This window comes from Diadema setosum, chromosome 17, assembly GCF_964275005.1.
Source record: "Diadema setosum chromosome 17, eeDiaSeto1, whole genome shotgun sequence".
NCBI lineage: Eukaryota > Metazoa > Echinodermata > Echinoidea > Diadematoida > Diadematidae > Diadema > Diadema setosum.
Genome location: NC_092701.1, coordinates 26,698,247 through 26,714,189, shown reverse-complemented (window position 1 = coordinate 26,714,189; position 15,943 = coordinate 26,698,247). Strand labels below are relative to the sequence as shown.

At 38.5% G+C, this 15,943-nt stretch overlaps 1 protein-coding gene across 1 annotated transcript; it reads left to right on the top strand.

Moving 5' to 3' along the window:
* The first annotated feature begins 54 nt into the window (after nucleotides 1-54).
* Nucleotides 55-13,680, top strand: LOC140240467 (putative methyltransferase C9orf114 homolog). The gene is made up of 15 exons (XM_072320238.1): nucleotides 55-229; nucleotides 973-1,109; nucleotides 2,134-2,244; nucleotides 2,873-3,016; nucleotides 3,693-3,723; nucleotides 4,156-4,290; nucleotides 5,187-5,275; nucleotides 5,837-5,907; nucleotides 6,524-6,616; nucleotides 7,591-7,640; nucleotides 8,355-8,485; nucleotides 9,348-9,414; nucleotides 9,869-10,076; nucleotides 11,038-11,185; nucleotides 11,586-13,680. The coding sequence occupies exons 1-15, from the start codon at nucleotides 91-93 to the stop codon at nucleotides 11,652-11,654; spliced, it is 1,623 nt and encodes a 540-aa protein (XP_072176339.1). The 5' UTR covers nucleotides 55-90; the 3' UTR covers nucleotides 11,655-13,680.
* The last annotated feature ends 2,263 nt before the right edge of the window (nucleotides 13,681-15,943 follow it).

Here is a 15,943-nt window from a genome sequence, read left to right as displayed (position 1 = left end):
TGTTTATGCTTATGTTCGTGTGTATGTGGCGTGGACAAGCGACTGTACCTGTGTCTGTGACTCAGTGAATCCAAACGTGGAAACTGCAAAATGTCGACTCTACGGCACTCGTTAACCCTGGAAGAAGCTATGGAACTCATTCGGAGTTACGAAAAAGATGTAAAGTCGAAGTTTGCTGTAACTAGTCACAATAACTATTGTGAAAATGGAGAATTTGGTCAACCTGTTGGTATGTATGTACAGACTTATACTGTAGCCCCACACGTTATTATTTGTGTTAGTTATGGATTTGTATGGATTTGGTGTTCAGACAAAGCCTTGTCCTTTGCTTGAAAGCTGGTTCTAACTAGGAAAACAAAATGGAAATGAATATAGATTCATAGATCAAGCCTCAAAGGCCTAGCTAGACGTCTAATTTACTAGTCGTTCAATTCATAGTCATGTTATTTTACTTCACACTTGTTTAATAGACCTCTACTAGACCCTATAGAATCTAGGCCTACATTTTTTAATTTAGATATGGAAATAGGCCTAAATTTATATGAATTTAGTTTTCAAGCAAATAATGATTAAAATGAAGCATGCTCCTTTTTCTTGAAAGTGGATTATTTCAATCAATTAATTCAAAGAGCAAATTTGACCAGTTTGAAGTATCATTCATGGACATCAGGGTTTTACATAACAAGCATCAGATGGAGTCAAAACAGTTTGTCCTTCAGGCTTCAATGCTTTATTTCCTGAAAAAAAAAAAAGTTTCAATGTACATTAACTAATTCATTCATGTCTTCTTCATGAACTGGACTACAGCTAATGTAGTAATGAGAGCAGGAACAATTATAAACGTATTCACCCATGCATAGACATCTCATTGTTAGCAGGCAAGTCTTCTGCTATGCTACAGATTGAAGAGTTTTATAAATGTAAAGGTACTCATGACTGAGTGTTGTGGTTTGTCTTTTTTTTTTCTTGCAGGTACTGAAGAGCTCCTGAGGCACAAAGTGATGTTTGAAGAACTCCCTCTCAGTGGCACCCCTCACATCGTGTTAGGAATCAAGACGCTGTCATGCCAGCATGGTCCAAAACAGAAGCGTGACATGAGCAAGTCCGAGGTGAGCCTGGAAATTATGTAAATTGGATTTTTGGTGTTGGCCTCCACCTCATAGCGCACAGTGGTGCAGCAGGTGTCATGTCTTGGCACCATCATCTGTATCAGTGTCATTGTCATCTTTTGTGTGGAAGAAGCCATTCAAGTGAATCAGTTCTCATGTTATGTGTCTTTTCCATTAAGTATTGGATACGTGAGAAATTTTCTTCTACTTCACAAGGTGCCAGTAGAAGCAAAGCACTCATTTCTAAGTACCACGGTTTACCAACCATCCAGTTCTCCTGTTATGTGTCTTTTCCATTGAGTATTGGATACATGAGAAGTTTTCTTCTACTTCACAAGGCACAAGTATATTAAAAGCAAAGCACTCATTTCTGAGTACCATGGTTCACAGTTCAGAGTTGAGTCACATTGTAGTGAAATTGTGTTTTTTTTTCTTTGCCTTGTTTGAGGATTTATTCAGGATTCTATGCAAAAATGCACAATCAAAATAATGTAATCATAATGATGACACATGAAAGTTTTGTTTGTTTTATGTTTATTTTAGTTTTTGAAAGAACTTGTCCATGGATCATGGTAGTTCAGTTTGACTTAATCAGTAATAGATTGATCTATCAACCACCACCCCAACCCCCTCTGCAAACCCCTTGGGGAAATACAGAGAAGTTTCATCTATTTTCTGCTAGTATAGTCAGTGAATCTGCTGTTGCCTAAAAAAAAAAAAAATATCAAAAATATGGAAGACACCTTCTGTACGCATTATATGATTAATGACCTCATACTCCAGGCATTGAAGAGAATTGCACACACTTATTCTGCACATTGAATTTTTGAATTTTGTCCATTTGAATGTACATTTGAGTCTTCACTGTATGTTACCAAACATTTGATGTAACAAATTTTGTGTGATGACATTCAACTGGTTAAGAAAAGTAGGTACCCGGTAGCTGGCCATCATACCTATTGTCATTATTTCTAGGCATTTAAATTGTTGGTAAAATTTTCTCCCTTTTTTTTTTCTGATGAAGATTTCTGCAAATGAAGAGCAGTCAGAAAAGCAGAATTCATGGAACAGCAAGAGGTTTGGGTGTGGCTCCGAGATAACCCTTCACAGTGCTTGGGTGTTCCCTGAATACAAGGTAGAGTAAGATATTGCCATTCCTTCTCTGGTTTTATTCTCAGCTTCAAGGCACTGGTCTGATAAAATAGAAGGGAACTCTTCCTTGCATCCATGAAGATTTCTATCTATGGATACCTCAATTTAAGTATCAACCTTGCCTTCTTTAAATCTGTCAGGGGCAGATAAAATGACTATAACTTTGATGAATTTTTAGCATTGTTTCTTAAGATTCCTGGCATGGTCAAAACTTTCAAGAGCTAAGAATACATCAAGGTTTGCCAAAATTCATTTTCCCCTTATGAGGTTAACAGGAGAACACAGTTTAATTCAGAAAAGAAATTCCATCATTTGCTGCAAGGCAATTAGCCAGTTACATCATAGTGCTATGATTTCTTTATACCTGTTCTAGTGTCACCTGTAGTGCAAGAATATGATAAGTGTTTTACAATTAATTTCACAGCAAAATCCAAACTCTGCATTGTAGAGAAAATACTTTGCCAGCTGCTTTTCAGCGCTGATTGCATTAGATTTGAAGCTTGGGAAATGGTGAAGATGACTGAAAGGACTACATTAATTTAAGACAGAGAAGTGTCCACTTACACCATACTTCTAACTTCTGAGTTTCATTCTCATCAATACTGCTACAGATGCCCAGTGACACCGTCCAGCACCGAAAGAAGGTGTCCAAGAAGATCAAAGCTCAGCTGGAAGCCGGGAAGCCTTGCGGGGAATTCAGGTTCTATGTGAACCTTCCAGATCCACAATCTCGCTCTACCCACCTCAAGGAACAGGTATTGGTCACAAGTTTTCATTGACATTGTGGCATTCAACTACTTTTTGGCAACACAACACATATATTTCTTTTCAAACATAGGAAACCGGATATAAAAAGCATTTGAAAATTTGGTATCATGTCTGTATGCAGGCATTCATTTCACAGTTGTGCCCATGAATGCACTGAATGCACTGAAAATAGAAGAGTGGAAGGATGGAGAAATTTATGTCAGATGAATGATTTTTTTTTAGGTTAAGATATACAGCTGCATAAATGCCCAACTAGAAAGACAGGGTAGTAATACTTGGTAGTGGAAATGCACAAACATTACATCTGTTGGAAAAAAAAAAGAATAAATAAATGAACAAGGGTGTGCTAAGAAGACGGGCTATTTTAAAACTTTGTAGTTGCTTTCTAAAAATTCTCTAAATTAAAAAAAAAAATAAAATAGGATAAAGCTTCTTGAACATTCATTCGCAAACATTTGTAGCGGTATATCATCTTCCAAGTTCTCATGTTTGCTGGAAATGTAGCACGATGTGGTACTTTGAATGAAAATTAGTCTTTTTTTTTTTTGGTAATAAAGTTCAGGTACAAATTTCAAAGCTTGGTTGCTACAATGTACTTTATGTAATTGCTTGTAGTAGCTTCATTTGCTCATGAACTTTCTCTGTGTGTACTTCGCATTTCAGGCAACAGAATGGAAGTCATGGAAAGAAGAGAGTAAGTGGTATCATCCATATTTCAAACATCAGTATAAACGTGCAGAAATTCTGAAAAATGTAGAATGACTCCTAATCAGGGCAGTATCTCTCGGGCATTTACACCTCTAATAGTCACGGAAAAGGGGAATGATGCAGGGAGAGGCGTAAGGTCGCCAGAGGAATTTAGCTGAAGGAAAATAAGTAAAATTGGTATAATCACCAAGGCGAAAATGTTCATGTCCCGTCAATATCAACTACATCCATACATTATTTAGTATTTGGTCTCATTAATTCCATTTTAATATGTTCAACAGCTGCATGTTAGGTTTTAGTATATTTTGATGGTAGTCTTACTTATGAGAGAGCGTGTGGCATAAATATGATTTCTTTTAAATTTCTATCATGATTGGGAGGTAGTAATTCTTCACGCATGGTCCACATTTCCTTACAGTCAAAGAGAAGAAGAAGAAAAAGCGTGAGAAGAAATTGCTCAAGCTGCTTGAACAACAGAAGGCGCTGTCTGAGGAGCAGAATTCGTCATTGGAAGCAAATGTTGTGGAAAAAGACAGCAAGCAAAATGATCAAGGTAAGGTTCAGAGCAGCTCCATTTTTTATTTATTTATTTTTTTTTGGTGGTGTTGTAATCAATGTCCATTCCACAAGAAAAATCCATGCTGTTATCTGTCTATATCTCTGTGTGTACTCTGTCAATCACTCCTTAATCAGAGAGGTAGCATTTTTTTTTTTTTTTGGGGGGGGGGGGGAGGGTGGAGGGGGACAAACCAAAGCATTGTTTTAAATCATATTCAGTGTTGGGTAAAATGGTTTGAATATCATTAGAGAAGTGTGGGAAAGAATGCTACATGTAGATGATAGAAAGTGGGTCCTTGCAAAAGAATTTTAACATTTAAGTCTGCAGTTCGTACTCAATATTGTCTTGCCTGCAGTAATGCAGTGATCAATGTAGCTATCAATTGGACCAAACAAGAACGAACTGCAGCAAGTAAAAACAATTTTGTGTTTTATTTTATTTATTTATTTTTTTTTTTTAAGGAGAAGAAATAATCCTGATGAGTACTGATTGTTAATTGTTCGGCATTCTAGTAAGTCTCAAATCAAAGACAGCATACAAAAGTACTTGGGGACAGAAGCAACCTGCATGAATTACTCATAAAAATTAAGAGGATTTAAAGTAAGAGAAGAAGCATTCCTGGGGAATTCATGGCATTTCCGGTATCACTCAACCCAGTTGTATTTTATCTGTCTAAGCAGGGGAAAGGTCTTTGCTTCCGCAAGATGTGACCTTTATATATATATATATCTTTTTTTTTTGGGGGGGGGGGAGGGGGGTTGTGTGTGTGTTGCCATCACCTTTTGGATAGTATGTATCTTGTCTTTGTTTGACTCAAGATTGTAATTTTAACAGTACCATACTTTCGTAAAAATGGCACACTTTAATCTCGTCTCGTCAAATTGTCACAGGGAGACCGTGGACTGTTTCTGTCGCTCTACCTGGCTCCATCTTGGACAACGCCCAATCCCCGGAGCTTCGCACGTACCTCGCCGGTCAGGTGAGTGCACCCCTGTGCTGCACAAATTGTAGAAATTTGGATGCAGGTTGACCCGTTTTATTTTCAGGAGCAAATGAATGATGCTGAAAGGAGAGTGGATGGTACTGACAATAGACGCATGCTTTTTGCTGGTTTGGAGAAGCCCCAAGGTTTCTTGCCAGTCATGGAATTGGGAAAAGAAAAACTGAATATCTTATTATTAAAAAAAAAAAATGTAAAGGGAACGGACAAGCTGCACTCTTACTCTTGAAAGCCAAAGGAGAGCATACCCCAAGGGTTTTCATATTGAAACCGCAACTCGCACAAAGTAAGGCCAAAAAGAAAAGACATTTAGAAACCATTTCTTCTTTAAATGTAATATCACACATCACTCTATTGTTGGAATTTAAAGAAACATGCAATGTAACCCCCCCCCCCCCCCCCGCAAAAAAAAAAGGAATTAAGAATAATGAAAGTTCTTGAAATATGATTGAAATTTTTGTTTAATTTTGTTTTGATTAAGTTGTGTAAATCATCAGAATGCTCTGTATTTGATGTTCTGTTTTCTTGATACCTTGTTAGATAGCCAGAGCTCTTGTCATCTTCAACGTCGATGAAGTCATTATCTTTGATGAATCTGGCTCACCTGCAAGGTATTTGTGTGATCCATTTATCCTTTAGTTGAGCTCGGTCATTCATGACATCATCACTAGTTTTCTGTTATCCCATTATTTATGATAGTATGACATAGCAGTTCATTGTCAAACCAAATCATATTTCTAGTTCTCACAGATGACCCATGAGGAAATTTAATGCAATCAACTTCTGTATATTTTTATGTGAAATCCTGTTGGCATTTACACATTGAAGATTTTGAAATTCATTGTGAAGTTTTTGCATCGCTTCATCAATTTTACTCGGCTTCACTCTATGCAGAACAATGCTATGCATGAGTGAGTCTGTTCTGCACAGTATTATTAACAATTCGTGGAGTGTATGCTCTGTTGTTCAGACATTGATAGATCTTGTGTTCTTGAAAAAAATTCATTTGAAAATGCAACCATGTCTACTTACTTACACTGACTGTACATGAAGCCTGAAGTAAAATACATGTATTCAATGTGACCAAGTCTCCAGAGTGATTTTGCTTCACCCTGTAAGGATACTAACTAAAGCTACTCTGTCCTAAGTCTTTATCTGTGCGACATAATGTCATGATGTAATGGTGTTTATGGCATGTGTCCTCCTCCATACTGGTGGATTTTTCAGTGAGAATACAGACGGTGTCTTCAGCGGCGTGGGGAAGAAGGGCAATGCCAATGTCCAGCTGGCTCGTCTCCTCCAGTACTTAGAGTGTCCTCAGTAAGTCTTTTAGAATCTCTTTCTTTTTCCAGTATCTCTAAAGAGGTATTGTGATGTATGCATGTACATATGCTTAACCAGTACTGAGGGCCTCACATTTTTGTTTTCTTTCTTGTTAATCTTTTTCCCCCAAATTCTCAATTTTCTCCAATCAGTACATTGGATGTTGGGTTCTCCTCTCATTCATCAGCACAGATGTGCTGGAAGTCTTACATCAATGAGTATCTCTTGTATGATGGTATAAATTTTCATTGCATCATTTTTGCCCGGAGGTGGGACTGTCGTATTGTCATACTGGCATGGTGTTGTTCAACTTCGTGTGATGACAGTTCCTACTGTGAACTCCAGAAAGTGTTGTGCGTGGACGTGAACTGTTCTGTGGAGTGTTCTGGTGTGGCTCATCATGTGTTATTATTTCCTTGTTTGGAGGCAGCAGTCTAGAATGTGCCATAAAGTTGGACTGGACATTCGGGGAATATCTGTGTTGAATTCTTACTTGATCACAAGTTCTAGTGGCATGAGTTTCTTGATCATTCCTCAGGCTTGGTTTCACCAACAATGTCATGTCTTCCAATTGACTGACAAATTGCTCTTCATCAATGTAATTATAAGCACCAATTATGAAAGTGTTTTAGTAGTAGCCATGATTTAAAAAAATCATGGACATACATACTTCGGTTAGACTCAAACGAATGACCTCCTGAACACTAGACAGGCATCTTATCCACTAGACTACAGAGCTTTAGGCAGCCTGACAGCCAGTGCTGGTTTTAATTCTTATTTCATTAATTCGAATAGTGTCACATCGACGAGAAAATGAAAGGCTTCAACAGTAAAATCTGTTGTTGACAAACTTGTATGACATTTCCTGCCTTGTCTTTCATTGAAGCAATGTTTCAATCAGGTCTCATATTAATGGCAGTTCCATGCGAGGATTTTGTGTGGCTTCATATTGACTCTGTTTTTATTTCCAGATATCTGCGCAAGAGCTTCTTCCCCAGACATTCAGACTTGCAATATGCAGGTAAGCCTGCCTGGACTTCTAGACAGAAATTTTCAATACCTGCAGAGTAGGCATTAACATGGTGTAGCTGTATTAGAAAAAGCTGCTTACATGATACATGATTATTGTGATGTTGTGCATAGGTTTGTACTTCACGACAAAGATTTTCTGAACTGAAGCTTTCCAATTTTTTTTGGTTCTTCTTCTTACCGTAACACTCTCCTGTCCAGTTGATGTTGCCATGGTAATCTAGGACAGCAGCACCTCCAAAATTGAACAGTTTGCCAAACTATTTCATAGTGACAAGTTTGATTTAAAAGGAGGGTGGGGTGTCACATGTCCATCCAAGCCTTGGAATCATGTTTCTCTATCAGTCAGTATTCTCTTCTTTATAAGTCAGTTTTGGTATAGTGTGTTCTGACATTGCCAGAATACTGTAAAAGTGGAAATTTTTGCGATGTGGAAATTTACATGCATTTCACGCAACCAGAAGCTAGCTCAAAAATAAAAGCTCGCAAATATATTTGCATGCCATGTATTCCAGTACTTAATGTCATGAAACTGCGGAATTAAGAACATGCGAAATCCATCTTACCCGGCCAAGCGTGAAAAATCACTCGCGGGAAAATATGCACTCTTACTGTAAGTATCTGCTAGACTTTCACCAAATTGTTTCAAGAATTATCCCATGTTTGTTGTTATTTTTCTCTCTCTCTATTTTATTGATAAACTCAGGTCTGTTGAACCCCCTGGACAGCCCCCACCACGTGAGGGCGACAGAGGATGTAGCGTACAGGGAGGGGATAGTGGTGGACAGGCCGGTGGCCAAGGGCAGAGGGTCACTCGTCAATGTCGGTCTGCTGAAGGTCAGTTTAAGTGACCAAGACTCTTGGCAAACATTACCCATTTTCTCTGACTGTTGTAGATAATACCCTGTGACACCATCCCAAGTTCTAAAACCTAAAAATACCAATAAATGTAGATCCTATTTGATATTTTCCTTTTAGTCTTCAAAAGTAGCATGTTGGGGTTTGATGAGAGCAGTCTGTTTCTCTTGAGATGATGAAATCCATAGTGTACATGGGCTGAACATATCATAAGGATATTCATTGTTAATAATTGTACTTTTCGGTTTGTTGTGTCATATAGATAGAATTCTTTTCACAGTCAAACCCAATTACAAAAGCTGGTATACATATGAAGAATAAAATCCAACCCTTCTTTTTTTTCTTCATTAAAAAAATAAATGTGAAAAATATATTGTTTCTTTTTTTTTTCTCATTTTTGAAAATCAATGTATATATATTTTTTCCTTCAAAATATATATTTTTTTTTCACTGTGCATAGGTATCCTTTTTGAATTGCAGAGGTTGGCAACTCTGCAATTATTTACTTTTCTTGTTAAAATTTAGCTCATTTGTGATTAATGAATTAGTTAAGAAAACCAGCCAAGAATTTCAGAAACATCAAACATCAGAGCAGGTCAGTGTCAATCAGTCACAGTGAAAATTGCCACGAACAGGAACGATCCAATGTAGGCAGATGTCATACCTCTTCTTTAAACCGGTCATTACAGCAAATGATTACCTTTTATATTTTGTTATGAAAATGGCACTGGTGAGATGGCTATGAAATGTACATTAATCATTATCTCTTTCTCTTTTTCTTTCTCACTCTCTCATTCTCTTATCTCTCTCTCTCTCTTTCTCTTTGTCTTTGTGTTTACAGGAAGTCCACATTGACAGGAAGCTCCAGCCGGGGTTAAGGGTCACCGTCCAGATGAACAAGGCTAAAGGTATGTGTTTCCAGCTTTCAATCATTGCGTAGAGAAAATAATGACTCAAGAACATACGAAACCTTTCTTTAAGCTATGTGACACATTATTGTACCATGGAAAGCGTGAAAAATTTCATGATTTTCATAAAGGGTGATATATGAAGGTCTTTGCAAACACAAATTTTCAACATTTCAATTGTCAATGAAAGCTGCTACCAATATATTTGTTTGAGACACCTCGGGGTTGAAAAAAGTTGTCAAGAATTAAGGCATGCCTGAGGATTTCGCTTTTCAATACTCTCATATGTACCTGTTGTGTAGATGTGTAGCAAACTGAGCTGAAACTTCTTTACACCATATTTCTTCCAATGTTTAGAGCTAATGACATCAATGGAGTTGTTTGAAAGTGACTTTTATGTGATAGTCCTCTTTTTTTTTTTCCTCCTTCTCCTTCTTCTGCATCTTTTCACAAGGTTCCCAAATGAGGGCCCCATGTAAAGTGGTCTCTCCTTCCGTGCCCCGGACCCAGTCTGGTCTGTATTGGGGTTACACTGTGAGGTTGGCTTCCAGCCTCGGGGCTGTTTTCACGGGTTGCCCATTCTCCGACGGGGGCTACGACCTCACCATTGGCACCTCCGAGCGAGGGGCTAACATTGATGACGCTGCATTGCCAGAATTCAAGTGAGTCTGATCAAATTTGTTTATCAGTTCTTCCAACCCACTCTGATTACTATGATAGCGGTCCATCCATCCTTGCAAGATGTCTTTCCTTACACTGTATCTCTTTATCCAGCTGTATAAATGGATATCCAGTAATTTGAGGGTAACAATTATGGCAGGGCCATCTGGTAAAAGAACAATGTTAACACTGAAGAGGCTGCCCTGGATAAATAAGACCCTGTTTTGACCATAATTCATTGCTTCTAGATAAAATGACTTCTTTCCTCTCTGATGGACTTGGTCTCCTTCAGTAATGATTTTGACTATGATAACTGTATTACTGTTTTCTGCCCTGATGCCCCGAGTTTGAAGCAAGGTGATGTAATAGGGTCAGCTGTGGGGGAGTAGATATGCTTGCCCCCCCCCCCCCCCCCCCCACAGATGTAATTTTTGACAACCAGGATATATGCTGACTGTAATGGTCTCCCAGAGTTAAGATTGCAACTAATTTTCAGGCTTTGCTAGATGTGCACTATGTAAGGAAAACACAGCAGGATATGTATACTGTATGAGCCATATATTTGGCAATGGATTTGTTTTACGTGAGCATCTCTTCCACTAGTCGACTATCTTTCACAAAATTCACTCCGCGGCAAAATATTGCCTTACACAACATAAATGCAATGTACATTGTATATTTTCTCGAAGGTGGTAGATCAGTGACTTTTCATCTTTCCCACTTCATGGTATCCTCACACTACCAGGTTTTTAAAAAGAGGAAATACAAATTTGTTATTCTGTCACAGTGTTTCTCTCGCACAGATTTAACCACTTGGAGCAAATTGCCTTTAAGTTCCAAATTGGGAAATATGACGCTCGCAAAATATACAACATATGAAGTACACTTGACCAAGGTTAAGTGTGAAGTCATTTACACCCTACTATCTCCCACTAACCTGTCATCAACCGATGTGTCCTGCAGACATGCGATCGTGGTGTTTGGAGGCGTCCAGGGTCTGGAGTTTAGCCTAGAGGTGGACCAGGCTCTGATAGTCTCAGATCCCAGCCTCCTGTTCGACCTCTACCTCAACACCTGCCCAAACCAAGGGAGTAGGACAATACGCACTGAGGCAAGTGGTGCATGTACAGGAATCTCTCTATCGCAACTTTCACATCAAGTCTCCTTGAGTTGATGACTAGACCACAAATAAGATCATGAATATATGCGTCTATTTCCAATTTCTGCAGGTTTTACAGTTTCCTTGCTTGATCCTTTTTGTCAAGCCCTAGTTAGCTGGTATCATCTATATTTTGTATCATGGTACATCATTTTAGTACTTTTATTTCATTACTTTCTTCCTCTTACATGTGTTGAAGTGTTCAGTTCATTCAATTCATCATCATCATCGTCATCAGTAGTAGTAGTAGTTTTAGTTATTGATAGTAGTGCTTGTAGGATATGATGCCATGTGTATGACTATCATGACATCATTCTCAAAGAAAATCTCTCTGTGTTCTATGTTTGCACAGGAGGCTATTTTAATCACCATGTCTGCTCTGCGACCCAAGCTGCTCTCGGTCCAGTCCGTTGGCAGGTAACGAACAATTCAAGTGGACATGTGAAGGTCTTGTGGTCAAGCAGACTGCGCACTGTGCTGTCAGTGTTGAGGTCCAGGATTGGACGCCCTTCCACAGCACAGCATGTGTGCCCTCGAACGGGAGCCTTTATACCGGATGCTCATTTTTTCTAAACTAGATATGTCACTCCAGTTCTGGTAGGAAGCTGAACATGGGTGTGGTTGGATTAACCCTTTCCTTGTCATGGACTTTAGACAGTGTGTGCAATGTTGTGGGGCTTTTCCATGCCAATTGGCACTCAAATCACATGGAGCATGAAAGAAATCAGGTGTTAACCCCCTGAAAAGTGAAAGCCTGGATGGAAAACATCCCAGGGAGTGGAATGAGTGCACTGTGGATGTTGGTGTGATTGCCAACTGTGATGCAGGATTTTAATGTGTCCATGGCAATGTTGGGCTGCTTATAATGGCAGGGTTGTTTTGGGAGAGCAATGGCTATACTGTCAAACCTGCTATGGGAAGATAAAAGATGATGATGTACAAGTACAGTTAAACTCGCCTAAGTCGACATCGCATATGTCGAATATTCGCGCAAGTCGATGATTTTAAAAAGTCCCGATTTTTCCCCATTGACTTACGTGTAATAATTCACTCACAAGTCGAATTTTGTAAGTCGAATACTCGCCTAAGTCGATGAAATTCCAAGAACACTTTCATGGAAAAACCATTAAATTCACTGTGCCTAAGTCGAATAAGATTTTATTGTGCAATAAATCACTGTCAAAATCACGAGACGCCAGTTTTTGTTTACGTAAGAACTAGCCCGACCAGACAGGTGACAAAAAAAAAAATGATCTAAAGTATCAAAATTCAAAGCCATCGCATGCGATTGTTGAACTCTCTTCGTGTTTGGAGGTCCGCTGGTACAATCCTGTCGCACTATAGCGCTACGTACGTACAGCGACTGGGCTGTGTATAATTGTGCGTACAGCGACTGGGCTGTGTATAGTCTGTGTATGTTTGCAGTCTGCGCTGTGCAGTGGATGGATGAAGCTGCTGAGTTTTCAAAGCGGAAAGTAGGGGGAAAGTTACGGGCACGGGTAAATCAGAAGTACACCTCTACACGCATTTCAAGCCACGGTATGGTAAACTGGAATCAATCACTGCTCAAATATCGTTCATATTCACTTCCCCAAGGTTTGACAAGGGTGTAAAGTAATCGGACCTGTACCAATGCTTATGCACTGTCCATGCAAAGTTAGCCGCGGCCCTGCCGGGCGACCTGTGCTGCAGCACACCTCTCCAGCTCTCGGCTCCAGAGTAGACAACATACATGTACACTATACATAATGTATGTGTGGTGTGACTGTTGTTAAGTCGATTTTTTTCGACTTACGCACAAGTCGAAACTCGTTTAAGTCGATGTGTTTTGCTCAGTCCCGAGAAGATCGACTTATGCGAGTTTAACTGTATCTCTTTGAATGCTGTTTGGAACCTCTCCGATGTTTTATCTGTAACTGTCAACAGTTCTCCTGATTTAAAGTTTCAGTCCTCCTAGAATAATATCTGGCATTTGTCAGAAAAGCATAGCAGGGAGTACCATTCTCTGCTGATATTGTTTGAATATAGCATGAATGTCAGAACCAGTGCACTTGAATAAGTGCAAGATATGATCAGGGCATTTCAAATAAAAACTGAAGATTTTTCTGACCCGACGAAAGTTAGTAGTGGGATAAGGAAGGGGGATGCTTTTGACACATTTAAAGTAGTAATTTGTTATCTGAATGACATCAGTTTTTAAGGATGGTGATGATGCAGATGACTCCTGTTATAACGAAGTCCTGGGGACCACCAGTTTTCTTTTTAGTGATGTCAAAATTAATATCCAAGTGAATAAAGTATATAAAGATATATAGATGATAATTTTGGGACATGAATTTTTACTTTGTTGTAAAGAAATTTCAATTTAACCATGTTCATTATAACAGGAGCACAACACTGTATTCTTTATGTCAAAATAAATAGTTTTGCAATGCTGCAAAATTTGAGAGATGAAATAAAATTCTATGGTTTTCATTTGAATGAGTGTCATTTTGTTGCATTTGTGATGAGGAAGTGTGGAATTAACAAGTGGACAGTATAAACTTGTGATGAGTAGTAGAAGCAGTCTTTGAGTGAAAGAGAAGATGATCATACGTCGTAGATGGTGTCTGGCTAGGGGTTATCTACAACAAGAGTATGAAGTGCTTCCTAGGTAAATTGTGAGTGGCAGTTAAAAAAAAACAAAAAAAAAAACATTGCAGCCCTCTCAAAGTAACAGTGCATACCCATTTGTGAAGATAGCAGTGAAGAGGGTTGTTTTTAGATACTTTTAGCAACAGAGTCTAGAAATCTTACTAATTTTTTATTCTTTCTTCACATGTTGTTGTCTTAAGGTTTGTTTGTTTGTTTTTTCCTGGTAGGAGCTGAATCTGCAATCACTATAGGTAGTAATGGGCTACAGCCCCCAGCCCACCCCTCCCCCCCCCCACCCCGTTTTGATGTGGTGCATCATTCCAGCAACTGTATCTAATGTTTGCGTTATTCAGTTCGTAGCATGCGCTCTCTCGACCCTACAGAATTCTGCCCAGAGGTGGCAATCAGACTTAAATTGTTTTATCAAAAGTTCTTCACTGATTACACACTTGCAGCTTAAATTATCATAAAACATGTATTGTCCTCTTCCACTTTAGTTGAGAGCTTGAGATGTCTTCCATGAGCTCTCTCTGTTTGAAAATCCAAAACCTTCCTTCATTTTGTCAGTCTTACCTTTTTTCCTCCATGCAGTCAAACTTTCCATTTCATTTGGCATCAGTATCACCCGAGATGTAGTGCAAAGAGAAACTTCACCCTACATTCAAGATAACTTAAATGTAAAGAGTGAAATTAAACAAAAGTAAAAGTTTCATTGAATCTAGACCCCCAAACAAACAAACAAACAATGTACAGGCTAAGAAATAAGTTAGATAAATGCTTGAGAACGATGTCTGAGTCACATATTCAAATCCTAAGCAATCAGGTTGATGCTAATATATTTTCTTTTCTTTTTAGAAAAAAAAAGAAATGGGTGTAAAATTTGGAAACATCTCAAAAGTGATAATCTATTTGTATCTCCAGGAGTATTGAGAGGCCTCTATGATATTAGTGTATGACTGCAAAGGGCAAATCAAAATGCAAATCAAAGCGATATGATTTTGTTTTTTCCTTCAAAATGTTTTGCATGCATCATTTGTTTTATAGTTTCTCTTTTTTAAGGTCTGCAGAGGTTTGCAGATCTGCCTACACAGCATCTTCAGCTCTATATGGTTTCTCATGACATTTGCAGAGATGCCAACCAACATGATTTAGTAGTATTTAGCACGATAGGCAGAGTGAAATCCGATACAGTGTATGATGATATTGCCTCTTGAAAGTACGACTTTTCATCTTTTGAATAAAAAAAAAATGAAGCCATTATAAACCGCAGAAAACTGCAGAAAAGTGTTTCATCACCTAGAGAGATGTAATACTAAATTCCTGCAACCCCTACAAAAACATGGAATGACGAGCCTAAATGGGTCGTCAATTTTCTCATCAATGTTGATGAAGTAGCAACATTTTACTTGCCTGTTCTTACCATGAAAATACTTCTTTTCTGACATTTTACTGGCCCAGGGCCACGAGCCTTGTGGTGGTGTCAAGATTTCATGAAAATCTGATTTTCCTCTCAAAAATTAGATTTTTTTTCGGATATTCCATCTGTTTTTGTTTTTGTTTTTTTCTCAACGTCAAGAATTTGGCATCTCTGCATTTTAAGCTTGTGCAGATTCAAATTATGTTGAAAGGTCGTGGCCATGGACATGTTTTAAAGATTAGCATAGGTCAGACACTAGACAAAAATTTTGATTAAGCAGTGACTAGAACAAAGCCAGTTTTATGAAACAACATGACATAATTTGCATATTTGTCTGCTACAAAGGTTGGCAGTCAAGTCTCCAGGGAATTCAAAGTTGATAGACAATCATCATAATATGCATTATATGTGTTCATTTTGTGACTGAAAGATGCTATTCCAATAGATACCAGATCCTAAGAAGAAGGTTTGAGGGAGAGCAAGGGGGTTGAAATAAGAATAAATTACGGAAGTGATGATTTCACAGTCTTTTGTAATAGCTTGGGTTGGAACCAGGTTTAGGCATACACACTCAGTCCAGGTGAGGTCGTTTGGAAGCAGTTTCCATGGCGATCAATGGCTATGACATCACACTTAGGTGCTCTTTAACAGTAATGATT

Coding starts and splice junctions, on each gene's coding strand:
- LOC140240467 (XM_072320238.1), top strand. CDS start 91: ATGTCGACTCTACGGCACTCGTTAACCCTGGAAGAAGCTATGGAACTC. Junction 2,245..2,872: donor GGGTGTTCCCTGAATACAAG/GTAGAGTAAGAT, acceptor ATACTGCTACAG/ATGCCCAGTGACACCGTCCA. Junction 3,724..4,155: donor GAAGTCATGGAAAGAAGAGA/GTAAGTGGTATC, acceptor ATTTCCTTACAG/TCAAAGAGAAGAAGAAGAAA.